This window comes from Arachis hypogaea, chromosome 11 (assembly GCF_003086295.3).
Source record: "Arachis hypogaea cultivar Tifrunner chromosome 11, arahy.Tifrunner.gnm2.J5K5, whole genome shotgun sequence".
NCBI classification, from domain to species: Eukaryota; Viridiplantae; Streptophyta; class Magnoliopsida; order Fabales; family Fabaceae; genus Arachis; species Arachis hypogaea.
In genome coordinates, this window is record NC_092046.1 from 128173559 (window position 1) to 128200896 (window position 27338).

Here is a 27338-nt window from a genome sequence, read left to right on the forward strand (position 1 = left end):
GAGGAACCAAAGGAACCTTAGGCTCATCTAGAGACCATAGAGATTCCATTAAACCTCCTTATGCCATTCATGAGCTCTGATGAGTATTCCTCTTCTGAAGAGAATGAGGATGTTACTGAAGAGCAAACTGCCAAGTTTCTTGGTGCAATCATGAAGCTGAATGCCAAATTATTTGGCATTGATACTTGGGAAGATGAACCTCCCTTGTTCACTAATGAACTAAGTGATCTGGATCAACTGACATTGCCTCAGAAGAGATAGAATCCTGGAAAGTTCATAATACCTTGTACTATAGGCACCATGATCTTTAAGGCTCTGTGTGACCTTGGTTCAGGGATAAACCTCATGCCCCTCTCTGTAATAGAGAAACTGGGAATCTATGGGGTGCAAGCTGCTAAAATCTCATTAGAGATAGCAGATAATTCAAGAAAACAGGCTTATGGACAAGTAGAGGACGTGTTAGTAAAGGTTGAAGGCCTTTACATCCCTGCTGATTTCATAGTCTTAGATACTGGAAAGGAAGAGGATGAATCCATCATCCTAGGAAGACCTTTCCTAGCCACAGCAAGAGCTGTGATTGATGTGGACAGAGGAGAATTGATCCTTCAATTGAATAAGGACAACCTTGTGTTTACAACTCAAGGATCTCTCTCTGCATCCATGGAGAGGAAGCAGAAAAAGCTTCTCTCAAAGCAGAGTCAACCAAAGCCTCCACAGTCAAACTCTAAGTTTGGTGTTGGGAGGCCACAACCAAACTCTAAGTTTGGTGTCAAACCCCCATATCCAAACTTTAAGTTTGGTGTTGGGAGGTCTCAACAAAGCTCTGCACATCTGTGAGGCTCCATGAGAGCCCACTGTCAAGCTATTGACATTAAAGAAGCGCTTGTTGGGAGGCAACCCAATTTTTATCTAACTATATTTTTCTTGGTTATATGTCTTTATAGGTTCATGATCATATGGAGTCACAAAATAAATATAAAAATTGAAAACGGAATCAAAAACAGCAGAAGAAAAATCACACCCTGGAGGAAGCATCTGCCTGGCGTTCAACGCTAGAATAGAGCATGGTTCTGGCGCTGAACGCCCAAAATGGGCAGTATCTGGGCGCTGAACGCCCAAAATGGGCATCATCTGGGCGCTGAACGCCAGAATTGCACCCTGGAGAGGAGCTGGCGCTGAACGCCCAGAACAAGCATGGTTCTGGCGTTCAACGCCAGAAATAGGCAACAAATGGGCGTTGAACGCCCAAAATGGGCACCAACCTGGCGCTGAACGCCCAGAGTTGTGTGCAAGGGCATTTTACCTGCCTAATTTGGTGCAATGTTGTAAATCATTGAACATCTCAGGATCTGTGGACCCCACAGGATCATCTCAGGATCTGTGGACCCCACAGGATTCCCACCCACCTCACCCCTCTCTCTCCATTCTTGATCATCCCTTCTGCTTTCCATTCACCACTCACATCCATACACACATCCCTCCATCTCCTCCATATCTTTTTCTTCTTCTTCTATTCTCTCTTCTTTTGCTCGAGGACGAGCAACATTCTAAGTTTGGTGTGGTAAAAGTATAAGCTTTTTGTTTTTCCATTACCATTGATGGCACCTAAGACCAGAGAAACCTCTAGAAAAGGGGAAGGAAAGACAAAGGCTTCCACCTCCAAGTCATGGGAGATGGAAAGATTCATCTCAAAGGTTTATAGCTCAAGAGGCGTATGAAGCTCATCACCATGAGATCCCGGAGATGCCTCAAATGCATTTTCCTCCACAAAACTATTGGGAGCAAATCAACACCTCCCTAGGAGAATTGAGTTCCAATATGGGACAACTAAGGGTGGAACATCAAGATCACTCCATCATCCTTCATGAAATAAGAGAAGATCAAAAAGCAATGAGGGAGGAGCAACAAAGACAAGGAAGAGACATAGAAGAGCTCAAGGACATCATTGGTTCCTCAAGAAGGAAACGCCACCATCACTAAGGTGGATTCATTCCTTGTTCTCATTTCTTCTGTTTTTCGTTTTCTATGTTATGTGCTTATCTATGTTTGTGTCTTCATTACATGATCATTAGTAGTTAGTAACTTTGTCTTAAAGTTATGAATGTCCTATGAATCCATCACCTCTCTTAAATGAAAAATGTTTTAATTCAAAAGAACAAGAAGTACATGAGTTTTGAATTTATCCTTGAACTTAGTTTAATTATATTGATGTGGTGACAACGCTTCTTGTTTTCTGAATGAATGCTTGAACAGTGCATATGTCTTTTGAAGTTGTTGTTTAAGAATGTTAAATATGTTGGCTCTTGAAAGAATGATGACAAGGAGACATGTTATTTGATAATCTGAAAAATCATAAAAATGATTCTTGAAGCAAGAAAAAGCAGCAAAGAACAAAGCTTGCAAAAAAAAAAAAAAAAATATAGGCGAAAAAAAATAGAAAGAAAAAAAGAAAAAGCAAGCAGAAAAAGCCAAAAGCTCTTAAAACCAAGAGGCAAGAGCAAAAAGCCAATAACCCTTAAAACCAAAAGGCAAGGGTAAATAAAAAGGATCCCAAGGCTTTGAGCATCAGTGGATAGGAGGGCCTAAAGGAATAAAATCCTGGTCTAAGCGGCTAAACCAAGCTGTCCCTAACCATGTGCTTGTGGCGTGTAGGTGTCAAGTGAAAACTTGAGACTGAGCGGTTAAAGTCAAGGTCCAAAGAAAAAAAAGAGTGTGCTTAAGAACCCTGGACACCTCTAATTGGGGACTTTAGCAAAGCTGAGTCACAATCTGAAAAGGTTCACCCAATTATGTGTCTGTGGCATTTATGTATCCGGTGGTAATACTGGAAAACAAAGTGCTTAGGGCCACGGCCAAGACTCATAAAATAGCTGTGTTCAAGAATCATCATACTGAACTAGGAGAATCAATAACACTATCTGAACTCTGAGTTCCTATAGATGCCAATCATTCTGAACCTCAATGGATAAAGTGAGATGCCAAAACTATTCAAGAGACAAAAAGCTATAAGTCCCGCTCATATGATTGAAGCTATGTTTCATTGATAGTTTGGAATTTATAGTATATTCTCTTCTTTTTATCCTATTTGATTTTCAGTTGCTTGGGGACAAGCAACAATTTAAGTTTGGTGTTGTAATGAGCGGATAATTTATACACTTTTTGGCATTGTTTTTAGTATGTTTTTAGTAGGATCTAGTTACTTTTAGGGACGTTTTCATTAGTTTTTATGTTAAATTCACATTTCTGGACTTTACTATGAGTTTGTGTATTTTTCTGTGATTTCAGGTATTTTCTGACTGAAATTGAGGGACTTGAGCAAAAATCAGATTCAGAGGTTGAAGAAGGACTGCTGATGCTGTTGGATTCTGACCTCCCTGCACTCAAAGTGGATTTTCTGGAGCTACAAAACTCGAAATGGCGCGCTTCCAATTGAGTTGGAAAGTAGACATCCAGGGATTTCCAGCAATATATAATTGTCCATACTTTGGCCAAGAATAGATGACGCAAACTGGCGTTCAACGCCAGCTCTCTGCCCAATTCTGGCGTCCAGCGCCAGAAAAGGATCCAAAACCAGAGTTGAACGCCCAAACTGGCACAAATGCTGACGTTCAACTCCAAGAAGGACCTCTACACGTGCAACACTCAAGCTCAGCCTAAGCACACACCAAGTAGGCCCCGGAAGTGGATTTATGCATCAATTACTTATTTCTGTAAACCCTAGTGACTAGTTTATTATAAATAGGACCTTTTACTATTGTATTAGACATCTTTGGACGCCTGGTTCTTAGATCAGAGGGGCTGGCCATTCGGCCATGCCTGGACCTTTCACTTATGTATTTTTAACGGTAGAGTTTCTACACTCCATAGATTAAGGTGTGGAGCTCTGCTGTTCCTTAAAGATTAATGCAAAGTACTACTGTTTTCTATTCAATTCATCTTATTTCGCTTCTAAGATATTCATTCGCTCTTCAACCTGAATGTGATGAACGTGACAATCATCATCATTCCCTATGAACACGTGCCTGACAACCACTTCCGTTCTACTTTCGATTGAATGAGTGTCTCTTAGATCTCTTAACCAGAATCTTCGTGGTATAAGCTAGATTGATGGTGGCATTCAAGAGAATCCGGAAAGTCTAAACCTTGTCTGTGGTATTCCGAGTAGGATTCAATGATTGAATGACTGTGACGAGCTTCAAACTCGTGATTGCTGGGCGTAGTGACAGACGCAAAAGGATAGTAAATCCTATTCCAGTATGATCGAGAACCGACAGATGAATAGCCGTGCCGTGACAGGGTGCGTTGACCATGTTCACTGAGAGGATAGGATGTAACCATTGACAAGGGTGATGCCTCCAGACGATTAGTCGTGCCGTGACAGGGCATTTGGATCATTTTCCCGAGAGAAGACCGAAAGTAGCCATTGACAATGGTGATGCATTACATAAAGCCAGCCATGGAAAGGAGTAAGACTGATTGGATGAAAATAGCAGGAAAGCAGAGGTTCAGAGGAACGAAAGCATCTCTATTCACTTATCTGAAATTCTCACCAATGATTTACATAAGTATTTCTATCACTATTTTATTAATTATTTTCGAAAACCCCATTACTATTTTATATCCGCCTGACTGAGATTTACAAGGTGACCATAGCTTGCTTCATACCAATAATCTCCGTGGGATTCGACCCTTACTCACGTAAGGTATTACTTGGACGACCCAGTGCACTTGCTGGTTAGTTGTGCGAAGTTGTGAACCATGGTATTGGCATCATGTTTTTGGCGCCATTACCAGGGAAAGAAAGAGCGATAAATTTTACATAATCAAAGTGTAATCAAAATTTCTGCGCACCAATAAGTAAACTCTATTGAGGCCATTAGTCTTCATTTGCATATTCTATTGTACCAAGTGAAATAGAACCACCATTTGACACTAATATAGAATACCAAGTCACATCAATCATTCATTCCACATCCATTTTCTCATTCTTTATGCTAAAAAACAACATAATGCTTTTGTAGTACTTTTTTTTATTAAATTAAGAATTTAAATTAATCATTCAAAGGCATAAGACATCTTTATGAGTACCTAACAAATTTATTTTCATATTGGCATTACCTAGCTTTTAGGCAATCTGTATAATAATATATAATTCCAATACTCATCCCCCACTGCACAAACATAAATGTCAAGAACAACAGGATTTAGAACATTGATTGCAAAACATGACAATAGATCAAGTTATGATAAGATAAGAATTCTATGATAAAAAATAAGCACAACTTATTTGCAAAAGTTACTTGATATACTGAAGGAATGATAAAATATTTAAATCTAAGCTTAACAAATCTCCAATATATGTAAAATAAATGAACTCTTGAGTCTTTGACCAGATAAAAAGAAAACAATGTAAGTTTGTTAATAAAGTTGAATTTGAAATTGCATTTTGTAAATAAAGCCAAAATATTATTCAAGAAAACAGAAGCAAGAACATTACTAATTATCTGATTCAACTTAACTAACAATACTTGAATCTAGTAAAATTGGGCCAAATTCTTTGCAAGCTTTCAGTATCAATTTGTAACAAAAACCATAAAGTAATGGAAGCACTTAAGGACTGGAAGCTAAAATGTAACAAAACAGTTAAGGACTGAAAGGAGCTCTAACAACAGAGTAATAAAAGATCTAGAAGCTAGTCATTCAACCCTCTTACACCAGATTAACAAATTTTTTAAACTGCAACTTGAGCTGCTGCAAGCTTTTCAATTGGAACCCTGTAAGAGTCTTCAAATTTCAGTTTAATAGTTGAACATTTAAAACTCTAATTTATTTTTAAACTAAAAATCTAACCTAAAAGAAGAGTATGAGATAGAGCAAGACCAATTTGAGCAAAGAATGCAATAGAAGATGGCTGACACCATGCTCTCCTCATATTCCAACCTGATAACCCAACTGAAGGTGTTAATTGCTGCAGCACCTTGATGAGGTACAATAGTGCATAGAATAGAAGAGCTACATGCTTTTAAGTTTATACAATAATATTTGTTTGGTTAAAAAATCTCAATTAGTCAGTTACTCATAATCCTCCTTTTAAGTTTGGTCTGACAACACGACTTTTTCTGGGCAAAGCTTGATGAGTTGACCCACTCTTTTCTGGTCAAGTACCTAATATTATTGTCAAACAGTTCAAAAATTTTAGCAACCATCTTTCACATATCCTCATTGAGCAAACAAATGTTAGATAACTAACCTCAAATGGATCACTCTGCAGAATGTCACTTGATAGGTAAATGGAAAGAAATTTTTCAACATCATCTCCACTATACCCAAATGTCATTTGGGTAAGGTCATTAGTTCCAAATGAAAAGAACTTAGCTTCATCAGCAATCTACACAAATGGATAACAAAATTAGCAAGTTTAAATAAATAATTAAGAGTAAACTATCCTCTAACTATCTTTCTTTCCCAATTTCTAAAATTGTAATTGTAATATATGATACAATTAAAAAAAACCATAAAATCATCTAATATCACATGGACAAAACATAAACATGATTTTCAATTATAAAACAGCAATAAAACCCTAGCAAATAAAAATAGATACCTTATATGCTCCAGCTGAAGATGATTCGAAGCTGTTGGAGGGGGTGCTGTTGTAATCACTACAAATCAGCCGTACCACCATTAGCTCCTCTGCCAACCCAACCCAGTCCAACCTCAACCTCCAGCCAAAACAGAAGCAGATTAAACATAAATAAATATTTTTCTATTTTCTTAAAATATATATAAATAAATTTCTATTTTTTTAAAGAAATTACCTCTATAACACCACCGACGGCAGGATCTCAGAATTCTCCGTTCTCTACATTAATGTCATCAACTTATTGTCAGATGCTCTTTCTTCACTGATGGCTGCAACACCACTCACCGTTGCCGCTATTCTTTCTACTCGACGCTATATCAACAGCCACCGTCACGTATGACTAATTGTTCTTCATCTCTGCTACTCGCAAGAGGAAACAGACTTGAAGCCTCTGCCGCGTTCTTATCATTTCTTCGTCAAACTTGAGAGTGATAGTTCAAAATGGGAGAGCGTTTGAACTATTTGCCGGTGATAATCTTTGTGCATTTTGAACTATCACTCCATTTGTTTACTCCACATTTGCATCAATCAGATAGAGAGAGCGCGCGAGAAAGAAAGAAGAAAAAGAGAGAACTGCAAAGAATTCAAAATTTGTTCACTCAATTTTTTATTTTAAATACTCAGATTTTGTGTTCAAATTTTTATCCTTTTTGGGGAAGAATCCACCAAAACATCTTCTCACTGCATACCTATTTTGTCCAACTTTTTTTATGCCACTTGTCATGTAAACAGACTCGACACTTGTTGAGCAAATAGACTATACACTTGTCGAGCAATGGACCAAGCACTAGTTGCTTATTATATATTAATAGATTATTGAGAGTATAACTGCCGATGCTTCATCCCAAAATATAAAAGAGAGGTAAAACATTTATTTGATTAATTGCATTTTCTATAAAGCTTATTACTCACTTACTGACTTGAGCGTCGGAGTGCCTTTTATAGGTACCCACCCCTTGTTTCCTCCTTGCCGACGTATAACTCATCCCGACAAAAAGCTTGCAGATACTCATCGGTGGACGAGCTATACACTGCCCAACCTCTACAAGAACAATTGGCGCCCACTGTGGGGCCTCGAAATAAAAACCCTTCTTTCTATAGGCCCCATTTCCAACCCTTCTAGTGGCTTCAAGCTTACCTGCACCTTTGTAAACAAAGGTCGTATAATAAATCATTATGGCCCAAAAAAGACCGATCTATATCTATTATCTCTGTTTTTCGATCTATATCTATTCTCTCTATTTTCTAATCTATATCCGTTATCTCTGTTTTTTATCTATATCCGTTATCTCTGTTTTCTGATCTATATCTATTATTTATGTTTTTCGATCTATATCTATTATCTTTTTTCTCCGATCTATATCTATTATCTCTATTTTTTTATCATATCTGTTGTATCTGTTTTCCGATCTATATCTATTATCTCTGTTTTCCGATCTATATCTGCTATATCTATTTTCTAATCTATATTTGTTATCTCTATTTTTCGATCTATATCTGTTATCTCTATTTTCCAATCTATAACTATTATCTTTGTTTTCTGATCTATATTTATTATCTTTGTTTTTTTTAACTATATCTATTATCTTTGTTTTTCGATTTATATCTATTATCACTACTTTTCGATCTATATCTATTATCTTTGTTTTCTGATCTATATCTTTTATCTATATTTTTCGATCTATATCTATTATCTCTATTTTCTGATCTATATCTATTATCTCTATTTTTTGATCTATATCTGTTATCTCTATTTTTCGATCTATATCTGTTATCTCTATTTTCTAATCTATATCTGTTATTTCTGTTTTTCGATCTATATCTATTATCTCTGTTTTTTATCTATATCTGTTATCTCTATTTTCTGATCTATATCTGTTATCTCTGTTTTTTATCTATATTTGTCATCTTTATTTTTTTATCTATATATATTATCTCTATTTTTTTATCTATATCTATTATCTCTGTTTTCCCATCTATATCTATTATCTCTGTTTTTTAATCTATATCTATTATCTCTGTTTTCTGATCTATATCTATTATCTCTATTTTTTTTATCTATATCTGTCATCTCTATTTTTTTATTTATATCTGTTATCTCTTTTTTCTTATCTATATATATTATCTCTATTTTCTGATCTAAATCTGTTATCTCTATTTTTCGATCTATATCTGTTATCTCTGTTTTTTGATCTATATCTGTTATCTCTATTTTCCTATCTATATCTATTATCTCTGTTTTTCGATCTATATTTGTTATCTCTATTTTTTTATCTATATCTGTTATCTCTATTTTTTGATCTATATCTGTTATCTCTATTTTCCGATCTATATCTGTTATCTCTATTTTTCGATCTATATCTATTATTTCTATTTTTTTATCTATATCTATTATCTCTGTTTTCTGATCTATATCTGTTATCTCTATTTTCTGATCTATATATGTTATCTCTATTTTCTTATCTATATCTATTATCTCTATTTTCTGATCTATATCTATTATCTCTATTTTTCGATCTATATCTGTTATCTTTATTTTCTGATCTATATTTGTTATCTCTATTTTCTGATTTATATCTATTATCTCTGTTTTTCGATCTATATCTGTTATCTCTATTTTCGATCTATATCTATTATCTTTGTTTTCAGATATGTATCAATCATTATCAGATCTTTATCATTCATTATCAGATTTATATCAATCATTGTCAAATCTGTATCAACTATCTTCCGAACTATGACTATCAACAGTCAACAAATTCAATCAAATATCAAACAAGCACAAACACTTATCCATTCGCGTTAACGGTTCATTTCAAAAGCGCATCGTTTACACATGCACAATCAAACTCAATCATCAATCAAATCAACAAACAAAGGTGAATTAACGCGATATTCTTGCCTAACCAATTCACTTCTATCAAATCCGTCTCAGCAATGGGGACCCATACATCAATGGCAATCTAAAACAAGCCATTGTCTAACTCAGTTATCAAACAAAGACAAGATATTCTCGCCCTACTATCACATCCCTAACAAACATAAGGGACCAACATACCAACGGCAATTATTGCCTAAATCAAATATCAATCTATCAATTACTCAGATATTTATCAAGTTGAATTCAAACAGTCTAAACCAAATCAATCTCACCAACACTACCCTCATCAACAAACAGTGAACCCCGAATCCTCACATCCTCACTTACCCAGTTATAGGAGCCATGATCCTCAGCTTTATATTTTTCCTTACTTACGATTCTTTCAGAAAAGCGAAAAGAAGAAGAAACAGTAGCAGTAACACAAACTAACCTCTTTTACTCATGCCTTTAAGACTCCAAAATGCTTCAATAGAAAAGCAATGCCACATTTAATGAAACTATTCAGTTCCATGAAAAACCCTAATCATTGCATCTATTAAATCAACGATTCAAAATTAGATTGGAAAAACCAAAGGCACAATCAATGACAAGACTACTACACTTTCCAATATACGTTAACTTCAAATCACATCTGAAATTCAAATTATTTTATTCCTTATTTTAATAAAGTAAGTTTATCTGGGGGATCCATACCTATAACTCAAACCGCCGAGTTATAACTAAAAAAGCTCAACCTGCTTTATCAAAATATAGCCAGGCTAAGTTTGGGGGCTGTGATATGGCCACTATAAGCCTATAACCTGTCCTTAATACTATAACTCGGCAGTATACGTTATATGGCCGTTATAACTTGTCTTTAATGCTATAACTCGGCAAGCCGTTATAACTCGTCCTTAATATTATAACTCGGCAGCATATGTTATAGATCATTTATCAACAACGGGCACCAAAAGAAATATTGTAACACCTTGATATGCTATTACTCTCCATTAATACGAACTATTGAGAGTATAATTGCCGATACTTCATCCCAAAATATAAAAGGGAGGTAAAACATTTATTTGATTCATTGCATTTTCTACAAAGCTTATTACTCACTTACTGACTTGAGCGTCGAAGTGCCTTTTGCAGGTACTCATTCCCTTGTTCTCCCCTTGCCGACGTCTAACTCATCCCGACAGAAAGCTTACAGATACTCATCGGCGGACGAGCTATACACCGGCCAACCTCTACAAGAACAACTTGTTATATATTTGGGTGAATGTTCTCTACTTTTTCTAATATTATAATAGTTTAATTATTTTATTCTACTCTATTATTTTGTTAAAATTTTAATAGTTGTTACCTTTTAGAATAAATACAATAATTCTAAAATATTTGCTTCTAAAATATTTTATTATTTATTTTATATCAAATGCTAAAATAAATATTGTAAGAATAATTAATTTATTTTTACAATAAAAATTTAAGAAAAATTATTGAAATAATTTATCTAATATAATATTTTAATTATAAATTTTTAAACTTAATAAATATAATTAAAAATTTAGTAAAATTATCGGGATTAATAAAATAATTGAGCCTATTTTATTTACAATATAATGTAAGATGTTTTTTTCTAAAAACAAGTCTAAGTATTATATTATCAATAGATTTATTTATTTATTTATTTATTTCTGCATTAATGACAATAAATTTTAAATAAATATGTTATACATATTATTTATTTTTTTGTTGTCCACAGTATCCCCAACCCGACAGGTTAAAGATTAATTCGTCATGAATTTGAACTCTATTTAAGGGTCTGTCGTTGACCAATGGGTTGGTGCATGCACAAGGCTGCATTTGAACCCCTGACACTTGCATAAGCGGACAAGTGAGCTGGCCACTCGACCAGCCTAAGTTGGTTCATATTATTCATAATTCTTTAACCATATATGAGTGATGCTACATATACAAGTATTTTTGTAGCCAAGTCCAACTAAGTTGGTGCAAGCCTAGTGAAAAAATGCGAGCATACGTTAGACATACGTATCATTTCTTCTCTTTTGCTCCTTTTGCAGCACACAAATTGTTTTTGGAGAGTACGAAAACTTATTGATATAGCACATAAAATTTTGCACATATCACACAAATTTTTGTTGCGAATGTGTTTTGTTAGTTCGGTGAGTCACTTCTGGGTATATAGTTCTCCAAAAATTTATGTGCCGTACATCAAAATTTATGTGTTATGCACCAAGAATTGTGTTGTACACCAAAATTTATATGTTGTTCGTATTTTATTGGTATAATATACAAATTTTTGCATATAACACATAAATATTTGCATATAGCACACACATTTTTGCACATAATATAGAAAGTTTTACACATAGCACACAATTTGCTGCAAATGTATTTTGTTTGTTGGGTGAGTCAATATTCTGAATATATAGTTTGCCAAAAATTTGTATGCTGCACATCAAAATTTATGTACTTTGTATCAAGATTTTTGTGTAGTACACCAAAATTTATGTGCTGTGCATATTTTATTGGTTGTGTATCAATATTTTGGACATGTAGTTCTAAAAAAATTTAGTGATGTACACTAAAATTTGTGTGCACCAAAACTTATGTGTTATGCATCAAATTTATGTGCTATGGTTTTCTTAACATTTATAGGAGAAAAAGAAGATGAAGACGACAAGGACGATGATAATGATAATAAAAGAGGATGACAAAGAAAAAAAAAGAAGAAATTAAACAACAACAACAACAACATCAACAACAATATCAAGAAGAAGAAGAAAAAGAAGAAGAAGAAGAAGAGTGGTGGCAGTAGTGATGACGACAATGACGTCCAGGAAAGAAGCGCACAAAAGAAGAAGAAGATGATGACGACGATAATTACGAAAGAGGTGGAAGAAGAGAAAGAAGTGCTCGTGTGTAAAGAGAAGAAGCACGCGGATTTGGTTAAAAATTTGGTTCAAAAATACCTTTTTTTTCTAAAGATAAAGGTATTTATTCATTGAACAAAAAAAAAAATACAATGTGGTCTATTTTTGGGACGCAAACAAAAGCAAGAGAATTTTTCAAATGTTCACTAAACATGAAGAAAGAGAATAAAACTTGAAGAAGAGAGAATAAATCTAAGAAGGGAAAGTAAGTATAGATCTAGACATATAGTTATTGGGGTTCATTTCATTCATAAGCTTGAGGTAAAACTCCAACGTCGATTATGTGGTCACCAAATCTCGTTCAAAGATGAAGTTATTTCTTGCCCTCCAAATCCCCCAACACAGGGTCACTACCAATGCAAGCTGCAACAACCCATCCTGACGATTCTTGAAGAACTCCATTCTCTCTTTGACCAGGAAGACCAGAAGGAAGGTGAGCTGTTATCATTAAAAGTCATTGAAATGAGACTTTTATTCCATACATCTTTAGCCTTTTCACTCATGAATAAGTAGTGACTGAGTGATTCTGTTCCTTGTTGACAATGGCGACAAATTGGGGATACAAATGGGAGATGCTAGTGTAACAAATTAAGTACTGGGAGTTTTTCGTGCATGCATCTCCAGAGAAAAATCTTCAGTTTTGATAAGAGGGAAAACTTCCATATTTGACACGAAATCTCTTTACGTTGCATATTCACTAGGTAAAATTCTATTGAGGGGTGCTTGAAATGATATGCTACTTGATAACTAGAGCTAACTTCATATTTTTTTTACTTCTGGTTGCATTCCACTGGAGTCTATCTTCTTCCTATGATATTTTGATAGCAAGGAATTTCTAACTAATTTCAGGTGAGAAGAGTTGAATGGTTAGATGCTGATTCCACATTCCCTTGGATAACATTAAGTCTTTAATCCAAATAACGTTGTGTCTCTGAAGTTCCATGGCCATAGATGGAGGATTAAAAAATAGGTGATTGGGAGAGAGCCAAGGATCAGAAAGGATTTGGATGTAATTGCCATTGCCTACTTGCCATATAAGTTGCTTTTCCAGCACAGAATGACCTCCCAAAATACTTCGCCATCCGCAGGAAGGTGAGGTTCTTGTCTCTGCTGTCATAATAGTATTATATCTGATTGCTTTCTTAGAACATTGGATAGTAGAGGATAGCCGTAGATATTTATCTTGGGCCCCTATATCATGAATATTCAGTCTTTTGGCCATAGACAACCAAGTCTCCATAGGTGTAGTATTGCTGAAAAACAAAGATGATTTGTCCAAGTTCACTTTTTGCCCATTCACATTCTCGTAATTAAGCAATAGCTCCAAGATCTTGTCACAACTCTCCTCAGTAGCCTTACAAAAGAGAATTGAGTCATCTACAAAGAGAAAATGGTTTACTGCTGGACATCTACGATTAATCTGAATACCTGAGCTAATATTGTTTTACTCTGCCTTATTTAGTAGAAAGAAAAATTATTTCTGCACAAAATAGAAAAAGGTATGGGGATAAAAGATCACTTTGACGAATACCTCTTTATATAATTGTAAGAAAAAATATGATAAAAAAAATTAATTTTAATAATTTTGTTTATTAATTTTTAACTATGATTTACTAATACTGTAAGGAATACTTTTTCATATAATTGTAAAAAAAAATACGATGAACAAATTCAAACATTTGTTATAAAAAGAAAAAGTCTATACTAAAATTTTGAAAATAGAAAATGCAAATAATTTATATAGACCAATTTTTTTTTGTTGCATACGATATCTTCTAGCCTAATAGGCTTCTGCATGTATAAAGTGGGATTCGAAGTCCTGATACTTGTTTAAGTGGATGAGTGAGTTGACCAATCGACCAACCCAAGTTAGTTTATGGTACAATGAAAGTATATTTTTTACTCACAATAGTTGGGAATGAAATCAAAGAATCAATTTTGATTATTTTTCAATACTATTTTGGGTTTGTATCACTTGAGATATTGTCTGATAGAATAGGTTAAAAAAATATTAACAAGTATTTTTACTTTATGCTATTTAAATTATTTTTATAAAAAATAACTTATTCAGTATATATATATATACACACATACACATATACACAAAAAATATTCTAAAAATTTTATTCTTACTATTATAGATGTTATTGAAAAACTGTATGTACTAGGTGAAGAATAAATAAACAAATGTCAAAGAAAAACCTACAAAAAATACTAAAAATAAAATTTTTGTACTACAACATAAAAAATTATTACAGATTTAAATTATAAAAAATTTTATCAAATTCTATCAAATTATACTTATCATAAAAATTTTTACCAAATTATAAATTACTAACTCATGCTATTTTATAGAAAAACAAGAAAATTGTTAAGCACAACTGCCTTAAATCTAATGACACTCCAAGATAGCAATGACACTAAGGTATCATTCTAATTGAAAAATTTATACAACCTCACACTTATATTTGAAGTCAAAGTAAATGATTTTAACTTTAAAGAAGGCACTCAACAATACAATATTACTAAGACCTTACTCATATTACAACAAATAAAATATGTGATACTACAAAAATTTTAATTATTCAAAATAGTATTTATATTGTTCATTTATATTCTTAATTGATTATAGGAACCAACTTCACTGGTACTAATATAATTAGACCTATATGATATACCAATCAAAGAATTAAGGAGAAACAAACAAATCCAAGAGATATTTTTAAATGAAGAACATGCATACAAAGATAAAAAAATAATAAAAAATACATACAAGTCATCAGTTTAAAAAATCACGTCTTCACAAAAATATATGACAGGAAAAAAAGAAATAACTCTAACAATAATAAAAAAAAAAAAGGACAAATACTACATAAAAAGACTAAATCTGTCAACTAAAATAAATGTAAAAATCAAAACACCAAATGAAGATGTAGTTTTGTACAACTTCAATATAAAAAACTTTTATATTACAAAATATTTTAAATAATAAAACCCATCAAATTTAATATTAGTTTGTATATATTTTAATTAATTTTTAAACAATATAATACTTATTAAAATATATTATATACTATTACTAATTTACTATTTCACGCATTGCACGACAGTCTAATTTTTCTTAAAATTTAGACCACTCTTAGTATTTTTCTTACTATTGTTTTAAATAATAAAAGTTATATATACATTATCATTTTTGAAGAAAAAAAAAGATTAAATATACATTTGATTCATGGATATTAGTTAATATGCAACATGTTTTATTGGAAGAGGACAATTTTCTATGACTCTCTTTGCATTTTTGTGTTCAGCATTGTCGAATGCGAAAAATTTAGAAGTCTATGAAGGTTAGAAGTTGGCGGCAACAGTAATTATGGAAACAAAAAGGAAACTCCAGCAAGGAATGACTCAAGTTATAGAGCATTATTCTTTGTGAATAAATCCCCAATTTTTTTTGTTAGTTCTCCTTTTGCTAGTACTAGATATTTATCAAAGTGAGAGATATCCAATCTTTTTCTTTTGTCTTTGTTTCTATAATAGACAATGTATTTTTTTCTTTTTTTTTTTTACTAAAGATAGGAGATTCGAACCCGCAACCTCTTAATTGAGTATGAGGAGACTATGCCATTTGAGCTATTACTCATTGGCTTTAAAATTTGGAAAGATATGTGACTCGAACCCACGACCTCTTAATTGAGTATGGGGAGTCTATGCCATTTGAACTATAACTCATTGGTATTTGGAAAGATATGTGACTCGAACCCGCGACTTCTTAATTGAGTATTTCTTTTTTACAAAGTAATGCAATTACATATCTTTGGGGAAAAAAAATATGCAACATGCCTTATATAAGTAAAAAATATTCTCTTCCTATTTACTTCTATATCTGGTAAAACAATATTCCCTTACTATAAATATATAACTCTTCAATTTGTTTTTCCCTTCCTTTTGATAACTATACTTTCTTTCTTTCTTTTTCTTGGTATATAACTAATACTTTCTTAATTCCTACCAAAATAGCACCAAACACACTCTCTAGACTCTAGAGTAGATAGTTGATGATTTGCTTTGAACCTGACTTAATTTGCATTCTTCACTATGAATTTGACACAACACCAATCATTCAAGGTTTAATAATTTTCCTTGTGGAAAACAAATCTTGTTGTGGTTTTGGTGGAAAATTCGGTGCACAACTTCTTCAACTCCCTTGCCAAATTAGATGAGCCACAATAGAAAACCCCTGTAACAGGAAATCTCACATTAGTAACAGCATTAGTTGGGGCAAAATATATAATATATGGATTTCAATTATTAAACATCAATTTTATCTACATATATCACAATAACCAATGTGATGAATGGTATTATAAGTAGAATTTAACTAACTTGTGCCGGGTATATTTTAAAAATATAATAATAGAAAATTTTTAATATTTTTTATGTATTCAATGCATTGAGCTTAATAAGTAAAGAATTTGAGATAGAGATTCTCACCAATCTTAGCTCCCCTGTGCCTTTGAGCTAATCTAGCAAATATGTTGAACCAATTCGGACGAGCAAAATGAGTGTATATCTGATAAATAATTCAGTGACAAAATTATTCTATAATTCATGTAACAAGGTACTAATTTACTTAATACTCAAATATATCTCAGATTTCACTCTTCCTACATTGTTGTTGCTGACATAAACTGCCTATATAACTAAGAAGAAGATGAACTTACTGGGCTCCTGGAAACTAAGTCAGTGCCATTCTTGGCGTGATGCAACCCTTGAATGACACTTAGCAGCGCCGCACGGATATCTCCGGCAGGATACACGGTACTAGTAAGGAAATTGTGCATTTCCACCACCGACTAAAACACAGATTACCAAAAAAATACAACGATTAGAAAAAGAGTAATGATAGATTTATTCATTTTGTATTGTATATGGTATTGACTCACACCTTTAAGTGAGAATGTGAGTCATTCCAATTATATGGGAACCCAGTTAGTCAAACATTTTTCAGGAGAATATGGTTTTGTGATATTTTTAAATGGGGTTGTGGTTAGACTTAGACATACCTGATTTTTGTTTGAAGTTGCAATTTGATTCATAACATCTCTAAACCAATCAAGGGAATTTTGCTCTCTTGTGACCCAATAGAGATATGCCTTTTGCGGACACTTTGTTAAGTTGCCGTATTCTCTCACACCACTCTATTTCAAATGCCAAAGTTTTGGTGTTTGTTTAATGGAATAGCTACAGATGTGTAGTAATAAGAAAATAGACAGTAGAATTTATATATATATTTTTTTTTTGAAAAAAAAAAAAAGAAGCCTACATGAACATGATCATTGTGTGTTGTAGCTGCTACATCTTTGAGGATGCTAATGAAAGGTGTGGCTCCAATACCAAGGCCAATCAGCATCACAATGTCATACTTAACATGATCTTGAGAAGCAGAACCATATGGCCCATCTATGTACACTTTTGGACACACTTCTGATCTTGTTAACACTGCCTGCATTCATATCCCACAACCTTCTTTTTTAGAAATTCAATGCTGTAATTATTTATGAAAATAAATCTTTTTAATTTTTCTCTTAAGTAATGTTGCTAAGTGTGATCTTTTATTATACAACGTCTTTTTTGACACCGACACGTTTTCTCTCACATTTGACAATATATACGTGTACCTCTTGGAATAGGTCGTATATTTGGTAGCTCCAATCTCCAAGAGTTCTAATGTGCACACTAAGGTAATCATCTTGTGGTCCTGAAGTTAAGGAAAATGGATGCCTGCAAATATTGCAAGATTGGAATGGATTAATACTGAATTAAAAATGTAGCAGTGTTTAATGTCGTAGAAATTGAAGTACCATTCAAGGGATGAAATTTGTGGGCACTGAAGGAATATATACATGCCACTTTGGTACTTGAAGCCTTCAGGTTTTTGCATTTTCAGGTACAAAACTTTTCCGGGACACAGACTTACCTGCATGCAAATTATCATAGCTAAATGACATTATAATCCCTTGAAGATTAACTTTATCTGACAAGTTATTTGAACATGAAAAAATTGTTAAAAATATTCCCTCGACGTAAAATAACAAAATTTGAAAGGATAAAAATAACTCACTTTATGGTAGCTAATCACGAAGATATCTAGTTAAGATGTTAGTCTTATATTAAACTGTTTAGTCAAATATGTCAACTTATCCCACGATTGTCCACTATTATCTTCACATCAAAACATCTTCATATGAGTATTCGCCTTTTACTAAACATGCTTATAAAAAATCAAGACACTTTAGAACTGAATTAATCTTTGAAAGGCATAATGTCATTTTATTTTCATGGGTCACCATATCCAAATTGAATCTTTTTGAACAAAAATGACGGTTTGCTCAATTTTTAATCATACTTACAAGAACAAAAATGAAATTGGAAATTTCCAAATTTTGGACGGTTACATAAGAATGATAAAGTTAACGGAGAATTAGTTCAATGTTTCTACTATTGCTAAAAAAGTTGATCAAATACTACCTTGAAGATATCAACTTCATAAGATCCTGACCTTACAGCTCTAAAGATCCTCTCTCCAGTGTATAACAAAACTGGAAAAGCAATGTACATCCAAGTCTGCACGTACAAAAGAAATTATCAGTGAGAAAAAAATAATTTTGTATCAAAATTTGGTGAAAGACAGAAAAGACTAACCGTTTTCTCGGTCCATTTGTTAGTTAGGAACAAGAACATGGAGTGGACAATGAGCAATGCATAGACAATAACAAACAAATGGTGTGAGTACCAAAATGTGTTGTAGCCGGTGACCCTTCTTAGGGACACCGGCAGCGCCGGCGAGCGACGTCTCGGCCACTTTGTTGCAAGTGTGAATGCAATGGCCATTAGAAACACCATGGCTATCCCACTTGCCACCTCTGTTGTGGCCAAAATTTGCAAGTACGTTGGCTGCCGGAACCCGAATCTCGCCGCTATAGTCTGCTGGAAAACCGCCGTGCTCGAGCCGCTGATTCTTGGGAAATCACAGGCAAGGTGTGTACCGCCATGCAAGACCACACCCACCACTATTCCTGCTGCAATAAGCTGCATATAAATTCCAATAACATCATAAGTTTAACAAACAGAAAGACAAAGTATGTTTTTTTGTTGTTAAGACTCTGGTTGCTGTTTATATCTATCCGAGATATGAATTACAGTGATACATATTCACTGTTTATTTAGTAAAATAAGAACATATTGACATACAACAACACACAAAATACATGTATTTAGTATTTTGTCAAAAGATTAAGATGCAGATATTAGACATAACACGCATATTTTACTAACAATTTTCTCCTTATTAGTAGTAAATTTGTTTTTTATGACAAATTTATTTATGTCTCCTTATTAGTATCTTAATAACAAACAAAATGCATATATTTATGTGTATATATGTGGATTTTGGGATAGTAAACAAACAAACTAGCCTAATATTTGCAATAAGTTTTAAAAATAGTCCTAATGTATAGAGCCTAGACACAAAATGTACCATGTTGTTCAGAGTGGACAATTAATTAACCGAAATGCAGGCAAAATTAGACGAGGGTGTACCTTGTGGAAGTTAATGTTGTCATTAAAAGGAATGAGATAGTTGATCCTAGGATCCTTGCGGAGCCAAGTGATTGTGTTTCTACAAACAGGGAGGAGAATGAGAGCCATGTTGAGTTTCAATGTTTCAGCTGCACCTTTTGCAGTTGGAAGGCAATAACCCATCACTTGAAATCCTGATCTATGACTGTACTGATAGAATTTCCACCCAAACAGCACAATGCAAGCCATTACCCAAACCAGAACCATCCAAGCGCGCCGCCAGTTCGTTCGGAACAACACTTCCGCCCTCGACATTGCTTCTTGCTCCTTAAGGAACCCATTCTTGTTGCTCTCCACATTATTTTGCTTCTCTGTATCTCCTGCTGCTAATGATTTCTTTGATGGACTTTGGATTAACTTCAAGAGACACTCCATTTGAGATATCTAGAAAACAAAAAACAATGCATAATGAATAATGTGTCTCTTGAATTATCAATATTTAAATCTTGAGTTTAGCTAATACTTGTCCTTAGACACATGTTAATGTTACCAATTAAAAATTTGTATTAAGAAAAATACAAAATTTAGCTCTAAAATAATCCCTGACATTGATTATGTGCATTTAAATAGTTTCTGAGATTCTAATTACATCAATTATATTTTTGAAATTGTCAAAAGTGCCCCACGTTAATCTTTAACCATGTGATGAGTTACTTGATTAAAAAGAGTTCAGAGACTTATATGGTACATAGGAAATCTTAAAGATGTAATTAGTGCAATTGAAATATTAGAAACTATTTTTATGCATATAATCAATCTCAAAAATTACTTTGAGACTTAACTTGCATTTATTATTTATTTATTTAGTAAAAACTTAAAAACTTCTACTAAATATACTTTGAAAATACATGTTAACTAAACTCTTAAAAAGACACAAAACTAACTAAACTTTTAAAATTTTAAGAGTTAAACATGTGATTTTTATTCAATTAAAATTAGTACCTGAATGTAGCCTTTGTTTTGGAGGTCAAGTGATTCCATGATCAAAGCTGCAGAGTTCTCGGCTTCTTCTTGTGTCACGGATAACTTATTTGTAGATGCAGCCAATACAATTGTCTACACAAGCGCCAAAATTATTAGTCAAAAATACAAAGAACATGCCCATGCTTACTAGAACCAATTAACTGTTTCTTACACACCTACTATATTTTACTAATCATACACTTGTCCCGGTAGGACTAGGTGCCATAAATCTAACATGAACATTCAAAAACATGACAAATAGTAACATGATTTTTCTTCAATCATCTTAAGATTAATTATTAATTAACCTGTTTTATATCCGTCTTGGTAATTCTTCCATCATTGTTTCTGTTACACCTATAGTAAAAGAAAAAATTACAGTCAAAAGTAAAATAAACTTGTTAAGGTGTGGCAAAAATGCTACTTATATACTAAATTTAGCTACTAAAACCAGTTATTATGTATTCATATATGTATTATTTAACTTATTTTCAATTTATATTTTGTATTCTAATATATATTTTATATTAGTGACTGATTTTAATAGCTAATTTTAATTAATATACACCTAGTATAGTTGAAGATGCGAGTATGATAATTTAGTGTAAATTTTTTACATGTAAAAAAAAATTCGCATTCTTGAATCAAAAGAATCATCTTTAATCCGAAGCCAGAAACGGTACAAATCAGTTTTAGTGATGTTGAATTTCCAATGCTTTCCTCCTCTTAATGCTCTTAGCAATTCATTGGCAAATTCTGGTGAAGACTGCATCCCTATTGAAAAATGAACAATAACAATAATGATTGGCAAAAGAATCAATGAGACAAACAACTTTCAAAATCAGATTAAGTTGGTTTAAATAAAAGCAATACCTTTAAATTAAAAGAAACCCAAGTGGAGGATTCAAAATAAAATAAATGTTAAACATTGATAACTGAACCAAATTAAGGAACGAGTAATTGATTATACAAACTGTGTTGTAATGTAAGACATTATAGCATATGCGAAGAACGTGGCTAAGGTGGCTAACTACTATGCTTTGCTCACCCTATGATTCTTGTGTGTTAGTTGATTGGTACTATAAGGCAAACAAAAGCAGCCACCGAAATTTAAGGCACACAAAACGGTGTCGTTTCTAAGAATCATGCATCGCATAATAATTTTTATGATTAAAGATAATGAAAACAACTCAATAAAGTGATTACTGAAATATTATAAATTACACATAATAATAAAAAGAAATGTTTGACTTTCTGTTTCTTATAAAAAGAAATATCTATGCGAATTTTTTTTTTATATTAAGTGTCTTGTTTTCATATTTATCTTATGATGGTAAAGTAACAAGTAGATTAAAAATTTATTTGTTTATAATACTAAATAAATTTTTTGTTCATATAAAAAAATTAGTTTCATCTATTAACATATAAAAATGATTTATTTTTGTCTCTGATATTATTTATTTTATTAAATACTAATGTAGCAAAATGTAAAATATTAATATTTGATAGAATTGTACATTTCTACTATATGATTATAATAATTTATTATTTTTGACCAATTAATTTATAATATTTAAAAATATTAATTAAAAATATAATATTGAACTGTTAAACTAAAAATATTGAATCTGCTAGCTAAAAGTATTAGTCAATATAAATTAAAATTATTATTTTTTAATTTCTTCATTTAATATATTATATTAGCATATAATAGAAAAATATTTAAATTTTACCGACAAAAATTATAAATATTTAAAAATAAAAAAATAAAAAATTTAGTTAAACCAAAACAATTTTTCTCACCAATGCAGAAGGCAAAGTTGGACCATTCTACAACCGGTTCAGGGCTGGTTCTGGGGGAGGAAACTTGGTCGAACCGGCTGTTCACATGGTTCCATTGCATCCCACTGTGACCGACAATGCCATCGATGAACACTCTTTTCTGAAGTTCGTGGATTTCTGCCACGTGTGGTGGTCGTAGTTGGTGTTCTTGATGATCTTCATCATCATGAGGAGGAACATTATTGGACCCGGTCGGACCCGGGTGGTCGTAGAGGAGGTATTTCTTAAGGGTCCAAGAAGAAGAAGAAGAAGAAGAAGATGAGGTGGAGGAGGAGGGAGTCAATGAAGAAGATGGTGATGCTCTCATGAGAGCAATGAGAGAAGAACGATGATGACTATCATGATTATGATGCTGATGATGAGGAGCTTTTGATTCTACTTGAACATGATGAACATTATCCATTGTTGTTGGGTCGTTTTGAGAAACTCTTTGATGATGTTGTGTCTTAATTAGCTTATTATTTTCATTCGCATTTCCCTAATAATAATAATAAGCATAGAGAAAATAATGTATTTTTGTTTCAGAGAAAGAAGGTGAATAATTTCTTTTTTTTTTTTTATAAGGATCATTACAAAGTCTTCACTTGAATAATAATAATTGCACTCAAAAATTGACCCATGAAAGGAGATAAAGAAAACTATAGCTAGCTAGCTAAATTATGTTGCTACAAATAATGCACGAGCAAATTGGCAATAATTGTATATATTTTTTGTTATTTTATTTATATTATTTTTTTCATGTAGGAGTAGTAGTGTAGAATTTTCTTTATTGGAATTGAGTGGTTGAGTAAGGGAAAAGAGAAAGGACAATAATGGTTTTCAATTTGTTCCAGTGTAAAAGAAAGGATAATAATATTAAATTAATATAATACATTGTATATATATGTGTATGTGTGTTTGGTTTGGTATGGGTGTGTGGACTAATGTATATGATTATATAGAAATAATTGATGAAGATGATTAATGTAGGTTTTGTTGGATCATCTATCTGATTATATGAGAGAATGAAGGTAGATTAAGTAAGGGCAGGTATTATAGGTTGCATAACAAATCCATGGTGGTGGATTATTAGATTGGAAATATAAAGATTGTGTGACGTATAAAAATAAATAATATATCTATATATTTGTGTGTTGGTGTGTTGGTTGAAATGTGGGGGAGAAGAGAGAAGAACAACGCTGTCATTTCATTTTCCTATCTTTGCTAAATCAATGACACCTCATATTTTTCACTGAGCAAGCAAACAGAATAATGTGTGTGGTATGGATCATGAATATTATTAATTATCATATCATATATCATACTATGCTATAGTAATTATATATGGAAATGAAAAATATTTTAAAGCTAAGTGGTTCTATTGGAACTTGGAAGGATCAAATGGAAAAATGTTACCACTTTTGGGTAGCAAAGTAAGTTATTTTAATGTGTTATTGTATCACCAAGCCTAGCTAAGGGTTTGCCAATTGGGTCCAAGGTACTTGTTTGTAATTTATAAAATTTAAAATATTTTTTATATTAAGTATCTTTGTATTAAATGAAATTTACCTTTTATATATAAGATTAATTTATTATATTCATATATTGTAATTTGATTAATGTTCAAGCTATATATTTTGCTATTTTTCTTAATATGTGTTTTTTTGTCATAATTATTTTAGGACAGCTATATATTATGAAAAAGTATAGGTAACCAACAACATTTTTGAACAATATGTAAATAATGTGAATTAATAGGGTTAAAAAAATAAATTTAATTAATAGCATTAAATTAGGATGTAATGTATTTTTATTTGATTAGTGATTGTTCATATTGTTCAAAATAGTCATTGTTTACCTAACATTTTTCATATATTATAAATATTCGCTAAAATTAACGGGAGCTAATATGTATTCAAAAATTGAATGATGGTCGTATCTAATTAGATTTTATTAAAGGATGCCGGTTGATAGTAAAAGAAAATAGTAAAAATGTAATAAATAAATGTCTTTAGAGTACTTTAATTTCAAACTAAATGTTAACTTTAATTTTAAGTATGCTCTATTTTAAGTCAAAGCGAGCCATGTGACTCAAAAGAAAACAAACAATATTCATTGCGGTGGGCGTCGTAACTGATTTGGTTTCGTTTTGTGTGGAATGTTGCGTAAATAAAAATAAACGAAATTTGTAGTAAAATTGTGTACGCGCGATTTTAATATAGATATTCTTTTGATCAAATGGTGATTTATTAGATGTATAACTAATTCAAAAGAGTATAGGGCTTTAATTTTTTTTAGTTAATTTTAATTACTTTTTATTTTATTTTTACTTACACTTAGTTTGAATATTTTATTTTATAGTCTCCAAGGACTCCACCGATTTAGAGATATTATTCCTTTTAGGACCCTTTCTTTCTCTTACCTGAAGAGTATTCATTGGGCTGTGATGCATATGGATCCCATCCACACAAGGCCCAAAGCCTGGTGGAAAGGGGACATGAAGTGTTAGAGGATCTATCCTTATTGAATTCAACTTCAAATTCTCCTAAATTTAGATATAATTGTTCTTTACGTACAAGCTATTTTACTATAGAAGTTATTTTATCATACAAGTTCATACAATTCTTTTTTCTCTAAACCACCCTCATGCACGCGTCTACACACGCCCATTCCACGCGCCTCTTAATTTAACAGATTTCAATCAACGCGCGAATATATAATTTCTTTTTTTAAAAGGATTTCGTTTCTTTTTTTGAATTTGTCTGCGTTTTTCTTCATTTGTTTTCATACGTTCTCTCTGCGTTCTCTTTCGTTGTTTCGTGCATTTCTTTCTGTGTTCTCTTTCTGCGTTTTTTTCGATTTTCTTTGTTCTCTACGTTCGTTTTTGAAATTAAGCTCTGAAATCGTTTTGAAGATAATGAATGATTCAAGTTCAGATTGTCAGCTAGACTAGAGCGAAGTGGATTATTGTTTTGAATCGAATGAAGTGCCTGAGGTGTGATTGAATTCTAATTAATGTTTTTGTTAGTAGTTTATGATTATCTAGGTGAATAATATTGTGAACCTTGCTTGTGAAAATTATTGTTCATTGTTGATTGTTTAAATTGAATGTAATGTAGTTATTCTGATGAAAATTGCTGTCCATTGTTGTCCATTTTATATCGTATTTTTTGGGGTAAATCAGACATATTTGGGTGTAATAAGATTTTGGGTGTATTTACAGGTTCTGACTTGTCAATTGAACGATCGTGAATTGTATTATTGTTTTGACTCGAATCAAGTAATGAGGTGTAGTTTGAATCTAGACAATGTAGTTTGTTCATAGTTTAAGATTTTATAGTTGAATCGTTTCTATTTGATGCTTATTGAATAGTTGTTGTTGCATTCTATAGTTTATCCTAGCTTTTAATATGGTGTATTGTGGTCTTTTTTGGGTGTATTTTGCAGTTTCTGTGCGATGTTGATCAGGAGTTTGTTCTAAAGGTTAGGATGACTTTTAAGATGCTTGAAGATGCTGCAAAATTCTACAAAGATTATTCGAAAGTTGCAGGTTTTTCTACAAGAGCTCGGAACCCAAATAAGAAGGGTAATGAAATTAAGAACCAATTGATTACATGTAGCAGAGAGGGAAAATGAAAATTGAAAATATCTCCGACCGAGAAGACAAATCTCTCAGCTGGTTTAAATTGTCCTATAAGAATTTATATACACATATTGAATGACATTGGTGTTTGGATCATTTCGAAGGTCGTGTTGCATCATTCACATCCCTGCTGTCCAAATCAAGTAGAGATGCTTAAACAGCACAGGGAACTAAGCATGTCCGTGTGTCGTACAATAGAGAATAACGAGTAAGCCGGAATCAGACCAAGCAAAACATACCAATCATTTGTCGCAGTAGTCGGGGGTCACCGCGAGTCAAATTTTATTGAAAAAGATGTGAGAAGTTACATCACAAGAGAAGTACGGAATGTTTCGGAACTAGAGGATGCAAAAGAATTCGGAAAATGCTTATTAAGAATGAAAGAGAAGAATCAGAATTTCTTTTTCGAGCTCGAACTTGAGGTCGATCAGTCGATTAAGATTTCCTTTTGGGCGGACGCAAGGAGCAGGGCTGCCTATGAGTATTTTGGAGATGTTATTTCATTCGATACCACCTACAATACAAACAGGTAATATTCAATTCTACAACAGAGGTGTACATTGCATGTTTTTGGGTGTAGAGAGAGATTATTTCGGCGGATTTAACTATTTTATTTTCTGTTTCGTCATATTCAGGTATAATATGGTTTTTGGTTCTTTTGTCGAGGTGAATCACCACGGTCAGTCAACACTTTTCAGATGCGCTTTGATGAAAAACGAGGATACTCAATCATTCAAATGGTTATTCGAATGTTGGCTTTGTTGCATGGGAGGAAATGCTCTGAAAGGCATTCTCACCGATCAATGCGCA

At 32.6% G+C, this 27338-nt stretch overlaps 1 protein-coding gene across 4 annotated transcripts; it reads right to left on the reverse strand.

Annotated features, from left to right (window-relative positions):
- Positions 1–16212: 16212 nt before the first annotated feature.
- Positions 16213–23548, reverse strand: LOC112722584 (respiratory burst oxidase homolog protein A). Of its 4 annotated transcripts, none has more exons than XM_025773666.3 (14): positions 22868–23548; positions 21682–21838; positions 21373–21421; positions 21044–21157; positions 20063–20485; positions 19166–19552; positions 18992–19087; positions 18325–18440; positions 18142–18244; positions 17787–17966; positions 17527–17661; positions 17185–17316; positions 16955–17033; positions 16213–16700 (listed from the first exon to the last, which is right to left on the reverse strand). In XM_025773666.3, exons 1-14 carry the CDS (start codon positions 23307–23309, stop codon positions 16591–16593), a joined length of 2523 nt encoding a protein of 840 aa, XP_025629451.1. In that variant the 5' UTR covers positions 23310–23548; the 3' UTR covers positions 16213–16590. The 4 variants fall into 4 exon arrangements, with proteins under 4 accessions (XP_025629451.1, XP_025629452.1, XP_025629453.1 ...); XM_025773667.3 differs by having other exon boundaries at positions 21748–21838; positions 22868–23444; XM_025773668.3 differs by lacking the exon at positions 22868–23548 and adding an exon at positions 21938–22512.
- Positions 23549–27338: the final 3790 nt, after the last annotated feature.